The following is an 18,292-nucleotide window of genomic DNA, read 5'->3' on the forward strand; positions in this document are numbered from 1 at the left end:
GCAACAACCTTAATAATGTTTGACTGCTTTTCTTTGGGTGCCATCCCTGACAACTGCCGGAAGAAAGGAGATTTTTCAAAACAGAATATTTGAGCTACATCAATGGGAAGGATGGCATATTCTTTTCTTTTTCAAATAGATTATACATAAAGCTATATTATTGACTGCTATATCAAAGGTACCTACTTGGAGGAAAAGCAGAAAAAAACAAAAAAGTGAAAATTATTTCAATTCTTTTAGAAAACTTGTGTTTTAAAAAAATTTTTTTAATGAAAAGATGAAGTTTCTACTCCTTCGAAGATTCTATGGGCTTTTAATCTGCAGCCAGACTAGAGATCTCAGATTTCTTTTTCAAGTTAGCAGACACTCAAAGAAGGTCAAATCTAAAACACGGGTGTGTTTCTGGGAAAATGGAATCTTTCTTATTTCTCTGCCCAGGTCACTTGTCTTACCAAAGAACTTTTGCCCTCTGTATTTTGCCCCCAAGTTCAATGACTTTTCACAGCCTGGCATTCCTTTCGGCATCATCAGAGATACTCCTCTTCTCTCCCCGTTAGAGACTGCAATCCTACAGGCTGCCTTCAGCCTTTACAGGGGTCTTTTTCAGCTTTATTCCTTTTTAACATTACCCTTTTCTTTTCTGGCTATATTCAGAAGACAATGTGATTTCCTCGTCTGTAAAACTGGAATAATATCTACTCTAAATACTTCCCAGAGCTATTATGAAGAATAAGATCACATATGTTGAAGCACCTTTGCAAACTTTAATGTGCTGTCCAGTTGTCAGTTTGCCTAGTGATAGGTTGCATCCAAATCACACAGTTTGCTCTCTTTCAAATTCATCCATCACATAGGTCCCACTTACCTAACTTCTGCTGCCCATCCTTCTCTTTGTCAAAAACCAATGAGGTTTTTACATTTTTCTCATAGATTGCCCCTCAGATTTGAAACATTCCCTCCCAAATTCACTAAATAGCCCTCTGTCCTTTGCAGAAATCTTCGATAAATCCTGTCTTTTTCAAGTTCTCCAAGGCTTCTCACATATTTTAAAAAAAAATTACATGTTACCAACCTACTATACCTTAACAGTTAATTTTAAAATAGTATTTGATATCCAATACACTGTCTGACTATAATGCAGTATACTGCCTTATAGTAAAGGCAACTGCAACAAAAAGGCAAAATGTGAAGAGGACTAATCAAACAAAGCAATAACAAAATATCCTCATAACACTCTTCAGATGCTTCCAAATTCTGTTATTAACAGTGACCTGCTAATAATAACCCTGGGAATAGGAATTAGAAAAAGAAGGAGCGATTTCTTCAAATACAATTATTTAATTTCTGATCTATCAGAGAGACATGTACATTTAGGGTCTTGTGCCTTTTATCTATTTTGATACCAATGTATATGAAGAATTATAGCAATCTGTGAAGGAAAGGACCAGGAGTCAGAGATATTTCTTTCCCAAAGGTATATAACTGCTGGTTCTTTTTTTGGAGAATCTTAAGGCTCACAGCAAAGCTCCCAATTAATTAGTGGGTCCTAAATAACCTATAGGAATGAGCATACTATGAAACAAGGAGAGAAAGTTTAAACTCAGGTTTTTACTGATTACATTTTAAAAGCTGATTTACCTTTTAAAAACACTTATATTACTATGAAAAATTAGAGAGATGTGTAATAGATTCAAGGCAGTAAGGGACTGGGAAAGGCTGCCAGATAACATCTTTTCCTAGAGGAGTTTATTTGAAACTACTGTACAAAGTACAAATAAGATGATTCATTTTATTCTTTGTTCTCATCTTTGTTTGGAATTCCTCAACTTCTTTTGAACCTATTTATCCTGTGTAATGACACTACATTTGCTTTAGAAGTTACTGCATTCCAAGCATTTGGAATCAGCCTCTCTGTAACTTTTCAGGGGACAACATCTTCTCTTTGCCACTAGGAAACCTTTCCCAGACTGCAGGGGAAGGGTGGGACTGCTTTTGGTTAGACATGAGTGCCTAATGTTAAACCGTTGGTTAAACAGCTGCCTTTTAAACAAATAGTCATAACAGTTAATGAATAATTGTTCTAATTTATATGTTCATTAATTATGATTTTATGGATGAAAGCATGGCTCATATCATGTCATGAACATACATGTTGAATGATACAACCGATCATCAGGGGTCCCAGGGTCACACTTTGAGAATTGTTACTTGACATCAGGGTTTGAGCTGGGTGCAGAGAAGGTTGGGGGATGAAGGAAGAGTGGATTGGTAAAGTTGATTGGTTAATTCAAAATCCTAACTCATGACCTAAAAGGCCTTCCATGACCTGGCCTCTGCTTACCCCATGCCTCTCTCCTGCTTGCCTCCTATGCTCCAGTGGCCTGGGTCTAATAATTCATTTACTCATTCATTCAGCAAATATTGACTGAGCACCTACCGTGTGCCAGGCCCTGGTTTAGGTTTTGGAGACACCCCCAAGAAGCTGACTCTTTCCTGCCCCAGGGCCTTTGTGCCTGCCATTTCCTTTTCTTGGACCACTCCTGCCCAGGAAGTCTGCTTAGCTGTCTTTCTCCCAATCTTTAGGTCTCAGCTTAAACACATCCCTATGGGGCCAGGCCCTTTCTGACCTCACAGGGGAAAAGTGTGCTGTTATCAATCTTCATCTCAGCAACCCATTTATTTAATTCTGAACATTAATGACACTTGGTACTAATCCAATTATTTATATGTTTGTATACTGTCTGCCTTCCCTGGCCATATGGAGAATTCCTTTAGGGCAGAGTCTTTGTCTTGCTTTTCTTGCACAGAGTTTGGCATATAGTGGAGTTTCAACAAATATTTGTTGAGTGAGTAGATGAATGAATGAATGGGTGAATCTTTGTAGCTGCTCAATAAATATTATTATCTGAGTAAACACTGTAAACAAGTCCTTCTAGACATGTTCCTGCTGGATGCTCAAATATCATCTTGAAAGGGACGGAGGGATGGAGCAGAGGAATAAAAGAGGGAAGGGCAAAGGAATTAAAGAGAGGAAGAAGAGAAGATTGATTTTGAAGAGAAAGAGGTGGGAAAAGATGAGTGGGAGGGAAGATGAAGGGAGGAAAAGGAGAAAGGGGAAGGAGGTAGTAACCTTTAGGACAGTGGTTCTCAAAAGCTAGTATCAGCATCATCTGAGAACTTGCTAGAAACATAAAATCTTAGGGCCCTACTACAACCTGAGGAATTTGAAATGTTCTGGTGGAGCCAAATAATCTCTGTGTGTGCCTGTGTATGTATGTGTGTGTGTGTGTGTGTGTGTGTGTGTGTGTGTGTGTGTGTATTTAACAAGCCTTCCTGCTCTAGTTGGTGAAAAAGAGCTATCCAAATTCCAAACAAAAGCCTTAGATTGTCAATCCCCTACTCTAAACCCTGATCCAGTTGTCACTTTATATTAAAGAGAGTTAATGATATCTCATTCTTTTAAATTTCACTGAGCTCTCTGGTTACAAGAAGCTATATAGATGATTTAGAAGATCTTGAACAGTTTTAGAAGGTGTCAAATAAGTAAAGTGGTGATGTAATATATGATAATATATTTTGTATAATATAGTATATATTTTATATAGTATATCTATAATATATATTATATACATAGTTTGATATTTATAACTTCTCAATAAAGTACAGATGCTAAAGGGAAAAAGGTCAACATGCAGCAAACTTAACAAATGTTAGATGACAGGCCAATTCTGATGCCTTTTGTTATGCAACCCTCATGTCTGTTTCCCCAGATATTTTTAAAAAGAAGAAAGCCTAGCAATTAGGTAATGTGTCAATTAAAAACAATTACAAGATGGCAAATCCTTTTCTCTGTTTCAATTTGAAACTGTTTCAATAGTACATTACAGCAAAAGTGAATACGATTTTTAACCTGCAGCCGGTGTCATGCATTTAAAAAGAGATTTATTAAAATTTAAGGTAAGATAATTTTGATAAGCAGTTTTTAAAAAAGGACCGTGACTTTTGTGTTTAGAGATACTGTTTTGGGATATTTATATTTCAAGGAATCTTTCTAGCTTCCTAGGTTGTAACCTTCCTAGGTCATAGGTCTCCAGGAAAATGGAAATTATACAGGCATTTGGGGGTGGTTTAATGAGGGGGCGGATAAAATGAGAAGGTGCGTGTTATATTTATAGCACCTCCCTGGCTAAAGGATGATAGTATGTTAGGTAGTATGATTATTAGTACTAATAATAGTATATGAATAACAACAAATGTTAGAGAGTATGATTATTAGTACTAATAATAGTAGATGAATAACAATAAATCATGGATGCTGAGCACCCAGCAATGCTAGAGAGAATGACAAAGTGCACGGACGAGAATGTCTTTCTGAGAACATCCAAATAATAATAAATTACCATTGCTGTCAATCCCATACTCAAGAGAAACTCCTCAAGAGATCAGCACAGAAGACATTTACCGGCTGCTCTGACTGTTGGCAGTGCCAAGATTTTTTTAGATCCTGGAAGGGCGGGGTGGGAGTTCTGGATGTGTCTCTAAGAGCAGCCCCACCATCTCTCCCAGACACATCTCTAAGGTTTCTTGGTATTTTTTTTTTCTACATCAATTTTTTACCCTCTTCCCTTCCCCCACTTTTTTTTTTTTTTTTTTAAATCTGGAGGAAATGAGCTTTGCATAGCTTTTGTCAGAGCTTTGTAACTGTACACAGACGAATGACTTAAAACCAGATGTGACTGTAAACGAATCACTTTTTCAACCTCAAGCACTTCTGCTGCATCTTCATTCCCACGTTTCCGGCGCTACTACCCCACCCTCGGAAATGAGTCGGCCCACACACGTACTGAATCAAGGCGTTAATGCGGCCAGTGGGGCTGCCTATATGGGCGTGACTGCTATACATTCTGGTTTCAGGAGCAGGGTCATGATTTTCGTGACTATCCAAGCTCTAGGATAGTAAATAAGCAAAACATGGCTAACATTGGCTTTAAGGGAAAGAAAAATAAAAACAAAAGAAATGATCACACATCTCATCTCCCTTAGACAGTGATGATTGGAGGGTAAAGATTCTGTCTTCTTTTTTTCTGTGTATCATGTTGTTAGAACATCATTTTCCATGAATTCACTGGAGCTCGCAAACAGAGGGTTCCCTATCTGACCAGCACATGCGCCTTTTCTGGCTTTTATAGTGTGATCTTAATATAGTTTTTAAAAAATGGAATAAGCAGGTAATGTTGAGAAAAATAGGAGATTTTAAAGGGAAAAAAATCTGGATTTTTGACTTTTCATTAAAAAAATTAAAAGATGGAGGCGTGCTGGGCCAGCATTCTGCCCACCTTGTCCACACAGCGCGTCTCAGAGTCCCCTGAATGTTGAAGCTGAGAGTGATCAAAGCAGAAGATCAAAGGATCTTACCATGTTTTTCAAAAATATAATGAAAAAACCATCAGCTAGATTAGAAACCTCCTGCTGGAAGGAGTCATGGCTCTTCGTTATCTCCCCCGCATGCCCAGGTTGTGGAGACTCAATGTCTATTCATCTATTGACAGTAAATATTCACACCTCACCACTAAACAAGGACATGGCTAAGTACTGGGGAATCTTAAAAGCAATTGTATTCTTCAGTTGCTCCAATGCAGACCTGGAACCCTTAGCATCACAGAATCCAATAATACCTAGCACCTAAGCCTTAGGATAAGCTAGTGCCCAAGCAGCCTCTGACTCCATGGAAGACCGAATCCTTCTAGAATAATCCAGAAGTCATTGGATTCAGGCCACCAAGGTCAAAACTCTTAGCAAAGCATCTACTGCGGTATCCTCTCCACAGCTTTGCTGTCCTGGGCTGGAAGTACAGCCTTGCACAAAGGGGAGCAAACACAAATGTTCACAGACACACAGACGAAGGGCAAGCACCTGGTAAAGCTACACTGGTAGTGTGTGTTCATTGGTCCAGATCTGTTAGAGATCCAGATCAGAAGAGCTTTGATGAAAAAACAGGTACCTCCTGTGTACTTTCCAAATAAAAATTACCCTAGTGGTGATCTCATCTGGATTTAGCAATGGCAGGATTCTGTTGCCAGCTCCCCCAAAGGGTGGGAAGGATGAAAAGGATCTTCCCTTCAAAGACAGCCCCTGGAATTCATAGCATTTCCCCTTTCAGTGACTTTTCACCGTATTTCATAACTGGTTTTCAAAGCTGTTATTCTGTGAGTGGAATGAATATGTGGGCGCAACCAATATGTAACTGGGGTAAATTACAGGGATTTAAAGTACTTAGCAATCTTTTCCAGAGTTTCTTTATCTTATCTTCATACTTATCATCCAGCTCATCCACCAGTTCTGACCCTTGGATTTACTGCTCTTTCTTGCAAATTCATCATCATTTCTCACGGTGTTTGCTCTCCTCTCCCCCCCATCCACCCCCTCTCTCCTCCCGGTCCTTGAAGAAGATGGACAGGTCTTTGTAAGTCTGAGCCACTGGTCTACCCCTAACTCAGAAGCATCCCTTGGATTCTACCCTATAAAAGCCCTTAAGCAAACTACTCTTTTTATTTTTTAAACTTTTTTGTTCGGAAATAATTTCAAACTTACAGATAAGTGGTGAAAATTACATGGAGCGCTACGACATATCCTTACCAAGACCCACTCATTTTTTTCTTTTAGCATTCCCCCACATTTGCTTTATTATCATCTCTTTCTCTCTATATATGATACTTTTACCTAAACCACTTCAGAGTGGGCTGCATATCTTCTGAATTAAGTGTGTAATCTCAGTAAAGATATCAAATTTAAGAAATGCAAAATTGATATAATGCTTTTATCCACAATCCGTATTTCAACTTCGCCAGTTGACTCAAGCATGTCCCTTTAGCATTTTTTGTTGTTGTTGTTTTTTCTCTGTTAAGGAGCCCACCCAGGATCCTGTGTTATATTTAGTTGTCAAGTCTCTTAATCTTCCATAATCTGGAACAATTCATCAGCCTTCAAAAATGATTTTTATGACACTGACTTTTTTGAATGATACAGGTTAGTTATTTCTATGGTACGTGTTTTCCTCCATTTGCATTTGTCCGATGTTTCCTGATGATTACATTCAAGTTATAGGTACATCTCTCCCAGAACTGTTCCTCTTCTCTTGTGTTCAATGGTTTTTTCTAACAGGTTGACTATTCAATTATTCTCCAATGGATTGTAAACATAATTGCACATTATAATCAATGGGGAGATTTTTACACTCTGGTGCCGATGTCCTACGTCAGTAAATTCTGATTCAGTAGGTCTGAGGGAGAATTTTGGAACCTGTATCTTCAAAAAGCTTCCCAGGTGATTCTGATGTATGTAAGACCACGGCTGAGAGCCACAGACGTCCTATCTCAATTTGTACATCCTGGTTTCTCCTTCGATCTCATTTCCCCTCCTTTGCTATGTTCTCTTCTCTCTGCATCAACCCTCATCTGGGCTTGACCTCATCTGCTGAGGGAAACCCATGTGTCAGAGAAATACTGGCAGGTTAAAGAGCCCATTTCAATGCACATATTCTGTTTTATGGTTGCATTTTATGTGCATATGATTTATATTGTGACAAAATATGAACCCAGTATTTTGGTGCTCAAAATGGAAAGTCAGGCAAATCCCCTATAACTAAAAGAAAATGAAAGAAAAGAAAAATCCTTGAGATTTTAAAGCCAGAGAGGGTCGAGTGAATTGTAAACCGTATTATGCTGTTGGCACATAGTAATCCATATTAGTGGGCCATCTGAGAGAACTGCAGCCCTTTGTCAGAATTAGACTTGAATGATGCTAATTATAAATTAGGGTCTTCAGGAACACATCCCTACCGCAATATCGTACATGCTAGAATGGACATCCTGCACTAGGGGTAGTCTCAGAAAAGTCTGTTTATCTTTTATCCCATTCACTCTAGACAATCTAAGAATCTTCTCTTGGTCATGAGGAGTCATTAGGAGATGGTGTGGGGTGTTTTGTTTTGCTACATCTTTGTACTTCTCCTTCTAGGTGTTTGCCTCAGTGAAGGGGAATATTGTTCCATCTTTAGTTCTGGCCACAGAGTGGTGGTGGCAGTGGAGAGACTCCCCTGTGTTTAAGTAACACGATAAAGGGGTTGACCCCAGACTTGAGGGGGGTGGGAGGAGGTGCAGGTGTTTTGCATTTGCCACCTCACTTATTTGGAGACTCACGTTGGTTTGTGATGTCTCTGAGGGCCAACTGGAAGGAAGCACAGAGCCGTTAAACTCAGACCAGCACCACAATGGCTATTCATGAACTGAGGAAATGTGGTCCGTCTCCCGGGCCCAGGCCAGGGCGGGGTGGGGAAGGGAAGAAGGGGGTGTGCCTTCAAATAAGATTGAGGGATGTTGAGTAGAATCAGAACCAGCCAGTAACATTTTTAATGCATGTTCAAGGCTTGATTCCTTTGAAAGCATTTTCACATAATAACGCTGGTCCATCTGGTTCTTAGAACAACCCTGTGATGCAGGCAGGGTAGGGGTGATGAAACAACAACAGGAAGTTAGTATTACTTGCTAACATTATTGAGTACTTATCGTGTATAGCCAAGGCACTAAGCACTTTTCTTAATCAGATTTGAATCCTCACAACTGTTTTATGAGGCAGATAGAGTACCTTAATTATCCTTATTTTAGAGAGGAAACAAGTATGACTTGAGTAACTAGTAGATGATGCCACTTGGATTTAAACCAGCTTTCTCTGACACGAGAGCCCTAGCTCTTTACCACTTTATCAAACCGCCTCCCCCGAGGTCACATGGCTGAGAGGGGATCCAGACTGGACCTCTGTTGAGAGTCCACTGCTCAAATGATAAATGGAGGCTGCTCAGATTTTGATGCTAAACAAAATTCCAAGGCCTGGCTTCCCTCCCTTTGGAGGAAACTTCTGCACATTTAACTCTTCCTCTTGTATCCCATGCTCAGGTCCCCAAAAGATTGACTTCCTGCTGCCTCCAGCCCTGCCTGTCTCTCCTTGCCCATAGGGAATGGCTAGTACATGCAGGGCACACTTCTCACACCCACCTCTGGCCTGATCTACAACTGGGCTTGTGCACAAGAACACAGTATATCTCTGTGGATGTGGTACGCAGGGATGCCTGGCTGAGGGCGTGCACAGGTGCTGAAATCCAGCTGATGTTCCAATACAGAGTCCTGTGCATTCCCGGTGGAACCATGTGCCTGGAACCCCCTTTTTCTAGAACACAAAAAGCCTAGAGTCTAGCAGCTGTTCTCTATCTCTCCAGGCTCCACTCACCCACCCTGGGCCCCATTCCTTCAATGTTGTACACTCTGCAAAGTCACAGCAGGAGGCTGGAATTAGATACATTAATTTCTGCTACTTGATTATTTAGCTTTTATGGCACCACCCCCTCTTACCTCCTCATGACACATGCACAAAAGTGCCGTCAGTGGTGGGAAACTAAGGCGTTCAGAAGTCCATGGGACAGATATTGTGGGTGAAGGACAAGATTTATCTCGATCAGTCGTTCTGGAATTTAAAAGTACACCTCTGTGTGACTTGGAGGGCTTGTTAAAACACTGATTGCTGGGCCTTACAGCCAGAGTTTCTGATTCAGTTGGTCTAGGGTAGGGCCCAAGTGGTTGCATTTCTAACAAGTTCTGAATCTGGGTCCATACTTTGAGAACCACTGAGCTAGATATTTCCTGACTCATGTGTAGACAAGCTTCTTGTTCCACCAACTTTGTCCTTGTAAAGACACATACTGCCACATAATACTGTGATGGTAACAATAATAACAGTAGTAGCTAATGTTAATTGAACACTATTTTTCCAGGCAGTACTGTAGGCACATGATACATGTTGATTCATTTAATTCACGTCCAGGATGAGAGAAGGAGAGTTTTGAAGCCACGTACTGGCTCAGGTTCTCAACCTTCCAAACTGGCATAAGACGATGTGAGGAAAGAGAAGGAAAAGGAAAAAGGTAGGGAAAATGCTGCTTCAAAGAGAGTCAACTTAGGACAACTTTGCAGTAGCATTGATGAGTGACGCTGGATTCCAAATCATGTCCTTTTGGCATTTACCTTCATTAATAAGAGCTCTGTGCAAGAGAATAAGGTGACTAGATGTGCAGGGTGTGTGTGTGTGTGTGTGTGTGTGTGTGTGTGTGTGTGTGTGTATGTGTACTCTCCTCCTTGCTCTGCTATTCTTTAATCATTTGACCTTGGGTGAGGCCTTGCCTCTTTAAGTTTAAACTAGGCATCTACAAAAGAATAATAATAATAAATTAATAAATACTATGGTAGATTGTTTAATGACCACAGATTCCTCCCACCCAATATGTATGCCCCTTTTCAATGTGACTTTGCAGCTCTTCCCATCAAGAAGCGGGGTCTGTTTCTCCACCTTATGAATCTGGCCTGGCTCGTGATTCTGTTGACTGGTAGAATGTGGCAGAAGTAATGTGTGGTTACAGAGCCTAGGTCTCAATAGGCTTGTAGCTTCCATGTTTCCTCTCTTGCAAAGCTTTCTGAAACCATCACGTAAAGAAGCTGGTATAGTCGAGTGGAGGATGAGAGGCCAGGTGGAGAACCAAGCCTGCAGCCACCATCAACTGCTAGCCATGCAAGAGAGGCTATTGTGAAACTTCTAGCTTGACGCTGAATGCAACTGCAAGAGTGAGCCCAGGTGAAACCAGCAGAGGAACCCCTCGCTCCCTGCCCCAACCAACAAAACCATGAGAAAAATAAGCTGTCATTGTTTTAAACTACTAAGTTTTGGGGTAGTTTGTTACACAGTGATGGAAAATACATACAAGTACCCACCTCCCAGAGTATATGTAGGTGCTTAGCATAGTTGCTGGCACACAAATTTTAGCTATTATTTTTATCCCCTAGATTCTTTTCTTTGCAAATGGTGTATAGCATCTCTCCATGTTTCCTTCCTCATAACTCAAAAGAACTCTTGATGGAAGGGAAGACACAAATACATTCCACTTTCTCATTGAAAGTGTTTCGTGATATCCCACCCTCCATTCCCAATCCTATGTTCCAATCCTAACTCATCCTTTGCTTGTGAATCGAGAACACTGTGGTCACTTCATAACTGTGAGTTAGTAGTAATGACATTGCCTTTCCAAGCAAAAGGTCTTAGTATTTCAGTTCTTATTCTTTCTTCTCTCGATTTCTCTTTCAGGTCAAGTGTGCTAAATTCTACGTAGTGGCTACATATGTATGGGGACAAAAGGAATGACAGATAATCTAATAGTGTCAGTGATTAAAATAACAAGTAGGAACTAGTGTCTGTTTCTGGATGAAGACTGCATTTGAAAACATGTGTTTGGGGGCTTCCCTGGTGGCGCAGTGGTTGAGATTCCCCCTGCCAATGCAGGGGACACGGGTTCGAGCCCTGGTGTGGGAAGATCCCACGTGCCACGGAGCAACTAGGCCCGTGAGCCACAATTACTGAGCCTGCGCGTCTGGAGCCTGTGCTCCGCAACAAGAGAGGCCGCAATAGTGAGAGGCCCGCGCACCGCGATGAAGAGTGGCCCCCGCTCACCGCAACTAGAGAAAGCCCTCGCACAGAAACGAAGACCCAACACAGTCAAAAAAAAAAAAAAAAGTCATCTCTGCTTTAAAAAAAAAAAAAGAAAACATGTGTTTGAAATGTTCATCGATATATATTCATATCTGTATGTGTGAGAATTATTACAGGGCTCTTATACTGTCTAAGTCTTTTATTCAGTCTTAACAGATTGCTGATCCTATACTCAATGATTTTGACGACATTGTGCTCTCTATGTACTTCTGTAACACCACCTTTATTATTTATTTTTGACATCCCTCACAATGTCTGGCAGATAGTAGGTGCTCAATAAACAAGCATGGAATGTGTGATTGGATTGAAGTGATAAAATTCCCAAGTTTCTTAAAAAATACTAATTTTAGGTGAAAGTTAAAATCACTTCTAACTTTCCATCCTGTCCCATCTCAGCTCTTCCACATCCCTCCGTCCCCACTCCCCCACCTCTTATTGGTTTAACTCCTATACTCCGTGAAGCTCAGTTCAGATATTCCCTCCTCCAGAAGACATTAACCTACTGCACACCCACTAAAACCTCCACACTAGTCAGGAACCTCTCTTTTGTATTCCACACAAGCCCGTGTAATCTCCATCTCCCTCAACACCTCAGCAGATGGTGAGTTCCTTCAGGGCAACAACTTGTCATTCATCTTTGTGTCCCAGTAAAAAATAGCAATAACAGCTATTCCTTCTTAAGTGCTTACTAAGGATCAGGTACTGCGGTAAGCATTTTACAGGCATTGTCTCTCCTGGTCCTCACTACAGCCCTAAGAGGTGGAGGTTCATTTTATAGATGAGGAAACTGAGACTTGATCACCAGCTAGTAAGAGGCAGTCAGACCTTTGACCTCAAAGCCTGAGTTCTTAACCACTCTGTTCTGACACTAGTTAAGTTCTCAGGAAATATTTGTTGAATGCATGAACATTTTCCAAAGTCACTAGACAGTCATCATTGCTTCCTTCTCCTTTTTCTTTTACCCTTTTTTTCTTTCCTTTTGGTGGTGGGGGGCAGTTGAAGGGCGATTAAGAGATGAAATGGGGGAAATTAGAAAGGAGAAAAAGGAACTGGATAATTAGCCCCTGAATGAAACTCTCTCTCTCTCTCTCTCTCTCTCTATGTATATATATATATATAGAGAGAGTATTAGATAATAGAAACATATTAAACACTAGATACACACAAACTTCAAACACTTAGGCAATATAAAAAACATGGTTACTCAGCATGACCATCACACCTTGGCAGTAGATGGACATTGGCAGTAGATGTGTCATTTGCTACCCAAGTGGTCGACAATTCCACCCACTTCTATATCACTTCAATCAACTCAATACCCTAGCACTCCATCCCATTCTCCCCATTCCATTTCACTCCCCTCTGCTTAATTTCACTCCACTCCATTCCATTCCTTTTCACTCTCCAGTTCCACTCCATTTTGCTCCATTCCACTCTACACCTTTCTTTCCCTTTCCTTTCTACACACCTTTAGTAAGCATTAAGCATTATGTTCAGGTGCTGGAGCTACAAAGTTGAATAAATACAGTCCCCACCCTCCAAAAGCTCATATTCAGATTTTTCCTATCATCACCGATAATAGACCACTCCAACTCATGGCCCAACTACAGTAAGTCAATCCAAAATCCTCCCAAACCAGGAGCTAGCTGATAAAGAAAATAACTGACACACAAAGATTTTTCTTTACACAATTCCAAGCGATTAAGTTGAACAATTTTATTCCTAATACTCTTCTAGGTGTTGAGGTAGAGTACCTTTCAACATTACTTTTAAAGGACAGGGATTTTACCTCCCAAGTGACCCATTTTTACTTTCCAAAGTATTTAACTACAGCAGTTTATAACAGACTGTTATAAAGTAAATGCTCCCACTGAATCAAATGATGATCTAGCAGGGTTGCCTCACCTAAGGCATGAGAGTCACGGAAAACTGCGGTTTTAGAAACTGCTTTTGGAAAGAGCATAGCTTTTATACATTCAGCTTCCGAGGACATAGTTAGGGTTTTGCCTGAGCTTCAAGAAAAAAAATGGAACACGAGATCTTTGGCTGCATAGTCATTCTGGTGCTCCATCTGGGAGCTCATATAAACTTTAGAGTGAACTTCACTTTAGAAAAATACTAAAAATCAAAAACCAAAAAACCCTACAGAGTAGTTGCCACAGCTCAAGGCTGCAAACCCAGCTCTGGGCTGGACCACGTGGGCTCTGTAACACGGTGCTGGGTCGGCCCCGGGACTGCCATGCCTGCAGCAGAGCTCTAGAGCTGGCTGTCCTTGACTCATCCCAGTGAGCCTGGCCATGTCTGGGAGCTTTCTGTGTCTTTGTTTCACAATGGTCCGACTTGGGCAAAGATGGGGAAATATCCTTTTTGCTAAAAGACAATGCTTTAGTGTTCAGGCAGATATGTTTCTATTGTAGTTTTTATTCAGCACGTTTCTTATTTGACACAGTTTTTGTTTTGTACTAGTATCTGTCTCTGTCTCTATGGGTATATCTGTATGTATACTGATAAAAATTAGTACGTATATACTGATATCACTACATGTGTACTGGTATGTATCAGTACATATATATATACGCACACACACACATCAGTACAGAAAAAATAGATATAAATATTTAAGCTCAGCTATAAAAATACTTTTATAAACTGATGTTAGAATGTAGTTTTAGCAGAGGCAAAATGAACAAGTGCTCCACCAAGAAGTGTTCAACTTCAAAAGCAGGTGGAGAATCTCTCACTGATACCGGTGGTTGAAAGGGCTCAGGACTCGGAGATTTAGGGATAGCACAGTGACAGTTCATGATGGCTTCCTTAAGTAAAAGCTCTCCTGCTCCTTTTTCCTGTCTTCCCTTCCCACTTTCCAAGCCCAGCCAGATCTGAAACCATGATGATCGAGCTGGGAGAGGGGGGTAAAGAGCTGAGTGAGAAGTGAGAGAATTTGAACATATTCCCTTTCCCTTATTTCAAGACCAAACTTGGTGGGGTGATGGGAGAGGAGAAGCTAATATTTCAATTGAATTCGGAGTTTGGGTTATTTCCTGAAATGGATACTTTTGCTAATGGGTTGAGAGTGAGTGTTGAATTTTAAAGTGATATAAAGAGTGTCCAGAAAAGTCATGAGGCCTTCTGAACTTCTATTCAGAGGCAAGGCAAGAACTAGGTTGAGGGGAAGATATATGGTACTGGCTCTATTTGTTTTGTGATCCATAATGAGGCATGTGTTCACTAGTCGGGAGTCATGTGCAATATTCATTTCTGCACAATGTGAAAGAAACCAGAGCACTAAAATGTGTAAGTCATATGCATAGTGTTGGGCTTTTACTCTCTTTATTTGGGTTGCCTATTAGGAAACAGCTAAATATTGCCAAATGAAACCTTAGCTTTTAAAATTTGTTTTAATTACACTGTTACTGTCTAAAATGATAGCCTAAAACCCTGAGTGGAAAGCAAAACCGAAGAGATGAACACCTGAAATGGAAACACTATGTGAACAGACTCTATGGCTGTGTCACTGCTGCTTCTCAGCCATTTATCTGTCCTCTTGTGGATGCTGATGTGAAATTGCTTATCCTCCTCCAAGTTCACAAATCCATTAGAGTGATTGCTGAATCTTCCATTGCTTTGTGACTCTCTCCCCTCCCTTATAAGCATAAACGATTGTGAAATATATCCAGGGGGACCTGCAAGGGACTGATTTCAATTTCTATTTCCTGGTTTTAGGTCATCGTAAGCCTATGAACCCTGACGTCAGTTCAGAAATGTGGCCAACCTACAGGAGTGCAGTTATAATTATCTTCAGCTTATAAAGGTGTAGCAATTTTGATTCTATCCCAAAGATTTTCTCATTACACAAAATGCATTCATGTACAATTAGCACCCAGGACACAGAGTGCCTGATCTCCCACTTGAGTAGCAGTATTTCCAGCAAAGCAAATCTTTTCAACCAATGGGCTTTCTGAGACCTTACCAAACCACACTCCAGCCCCTCCCCTCTCCCCTTACCTCTTCAGTGGTGCTGGAGAAGGGTTGAGTAGTCCAGGGAACCCAAGATGTAGTTCCAGCCATCTGCAGATTGGGGTGCTGCCTCTGGCTGCTGTTTTGGCTGTAGTTTTCTGTAGTACTTCTGGTGAAGGTCTCTGTGGTATTGCTAATAAGGTGTCCCAGGCCATATGGAAGTGCATTAAAAGTAGTGGGGATTTGGGGAGGAGTTGTGTTTCTAGTGCTCCTTACAGAGACTTCCGCTCCCAGGCCAGCTGAGGTAAAGAAAGGACAGTTGCTAAAATTACCCTCATGTTTTAGAGATTCTTCACATAAAAGCAATTTTACTTAGAAAAAGACCGCTTTAACAATGGGCACGTAGATAATAAGCTTCAGTTATATGAAAAATAGAAGATACTTTGAGCGTGACCATACTCATTTGTCCTGTCCATTTCACCCATCTATCAATTTTATCCATCTATCAATTTTACAGGGTGCAGGGAGAGTTGTGGAAACTGTGCTATCAGGGCTATAACTGTGCTATAAGCATACAAAGAGGCTCAAAATGGAAACGGTATTTTTTAACATTTAGCAAGATGTAAATATCAGCTGTTCTCTTAAATGTAAATAAAATAATCATTACCATTAAGCGTCTTTTCCTTGAGCTGTGGAGGGTTGTGCAGAGTACCCTGTATACAGTGTTGCCAAATTTTAGCAAATAAAAATAGGTGATGCCCAGTTAAATTAGAATTTCACATGAATAACCAGTAATTCAGTATATTTAATACATCCCCAATATACAACATTACATTATATTATGTTGTATATTAGGAATATGCTTATACAAAAAAATTGTCATTTATCTGAAATTCAAATGTAACTGAATGTTGTATATTTTATCTGGCAACCCTACCTGCACATCTACCAGATCTAGGCTTTGATAAATGTTTAGACATTCTCCCTAGTTTCTGTTTGTTTTTATCTTCTTGAATCCTGTGCCACTATCACTGCCATTGTGCCTGGCAGACCAGATTCATTTATCCCTGGGGTGTCTTCTACAGGACAAACCCAACTGTACTATTAGCAATATGCCTTTACAACAAACTCCAAGAAGCAGTCTTAATTCTGCAGTCTTAATTGAGTTAGGTGTTAGAATGTCCTTCTACATAGATATTGATCTATTGTTGGGATGTAAAAATTTCTGTACGTGAAGATTAGTATTTTGGTCATTTTGAGCTTTGGCCAATGCCAATCCCCTGAGTTGACAGGGGATTTCAATTTTAGCTGTGACAATTTTAGCTCTCAGACCCTCAAAAAAAAAAAAAAAAAAAGATTTAATGATGAGGTGAGGACAGAGACAAGCTTCCAAATACCTAGCATGTAATTATGTGTCTTAGCATGTCAACCTATGATTACTCTTCTTTACTAAGGAGCAGTTGGTAAGTTCTCATCCTGAGAACTATTTTTTTTTTTCAGTCAGCTTACAGAATTAATTCAATGGATGAAACAAGACCTCCCCCAAATTAGGTAAATGATCAAAACACTCTCGAAATTTCTTCTGCAAATAACATAGCTTATCGCCATTGCACGTAGCTTTGTAATATCTTATGGAAAAATTTTTACTCTTCTGTAATTGTCTTTAATTAACCTTCTAAATGTATTTTTAAAACCCTGCAAACCAAACAAGTCCATTTTCCATTTTAGGCCACCACCTTTTTTCCAAAGAAAGAACCTAGAGAATATTCAGGTCTGGGACCCCTTCACTTTGTGCCTATGTTTTTAACTTGTGCTATTTAAGAAGCAGGAAGGAAACTTTAGTCTTAACATTTGATTTCCAAATTTCGTGAATTTCAAAGCAGTGATGTGCAAACTTTGCTAGGCATCACATCACCTTTGGGGCTTGTTAGACAACTGGAGCCTAACCGCCCTACCACCCTCCACCCCCGAAATTGTGATTTAGTAGATCTGGTGTGGGAACCAGCACCTGCATTTCTAATAAGTTTCTCAGGTGTAATATACATCCAAGTATATAATTTTATCCATATATACAATATGAGGCAAAGCTGAATTCTAATCATTTCTTATGTGGACACTGAAGGATTATAAAGTAGATGGGAGAAAAGAAAATCCATCATAGAAATATATAAGGTGATGAAAATAAGTTCATCTTTCCATTGCCTGAACTCTTTGTTGAAATGGGTGCTATGAAATTATACTAAAAAGAGTAGATCTTTGGATGTTTTGGGTTCTATGATTCTTCTGATGTTCTTTGAAAAGGTATATACATTTTACAGTTCATGAAAGAACAAGATATATTTTGACAAATGCAAGGAAAAGTTCTTACACAATGGAACAATATGTTGAAGCTATTTTTAAAAAGCTTTATTGTACCATTGCCACTACATTGTTTCCACATTATACACAATTCCTCTTAGAACACAATTCAAAATAAGGCGGACCGTCCTGGGTCCAATCTCAGAAGTTTTAGCACTTAATGTGTAAAAATTAAGTTCAGCACTGATAGCTCACCTATAAGATGATTTGCAATGACTGCATAATATAAAGCCCATATTTCAAATACATTTCTTAAAAAAGCAATATGTATTTTAGTTTATTAATTCATCTATGATTGTCTCAGAAAAAATCAATAATAGAAATGGAATTTTTGCATAATGATAATAAAGACAATACACAATTTGTTAGTTTCCCTCTTTTAAATGATACA

The 18,292-nt window shown here is 39.8% G+C and overlaps 1 protein-coding gene across 3 annotated transcripts in view; it reads right to left on the minus strand.

Moving 5' to 3' along the window:
• The window catches only part of PTPRB (protein tyrosine phosphatase receptor type B), a 113,200-nt gene that overhangs the window by 86,499 nt on the left and 8,409 nt on the right, over positions 1–18,292 (minus strand). For 2 of the 3 annotated variants that reach the window (XR_011075955.1, XM_068560561.1), the window contains exon 1: positions 15,592–15,754. Coding sequence is in view for 2 of the 3 variants with exons in the window: in XM_068560561.1 (XP_068416662.1) it covers positions 15,592–15,654 (63 nt within the window). In the remaining variant the exon portion in view is untranslated. Of the gene's footprint in view, positions 1–15,591; positions 15,843–18,292 lie in introns of those variants that run through there. The other variant, XM_068560562.1, reaches the window with a different exon arrangement.

This window comes from Eschrichtius robustus, chromosome 13 (assembly GCF_028021215.1).
Source record: "Eschrichtius robustus isolate mEscRob2 chromosome 13, mEscRob2.pri, whole genome shotgun sequence".
Classification (NCBI taxonomy): Eukaryota; Metazoa; Chordata; class Mammalia; order Artiodactyla; family Eschrichtiidae; genus Eschrichtius; species Eschrichtius robustus.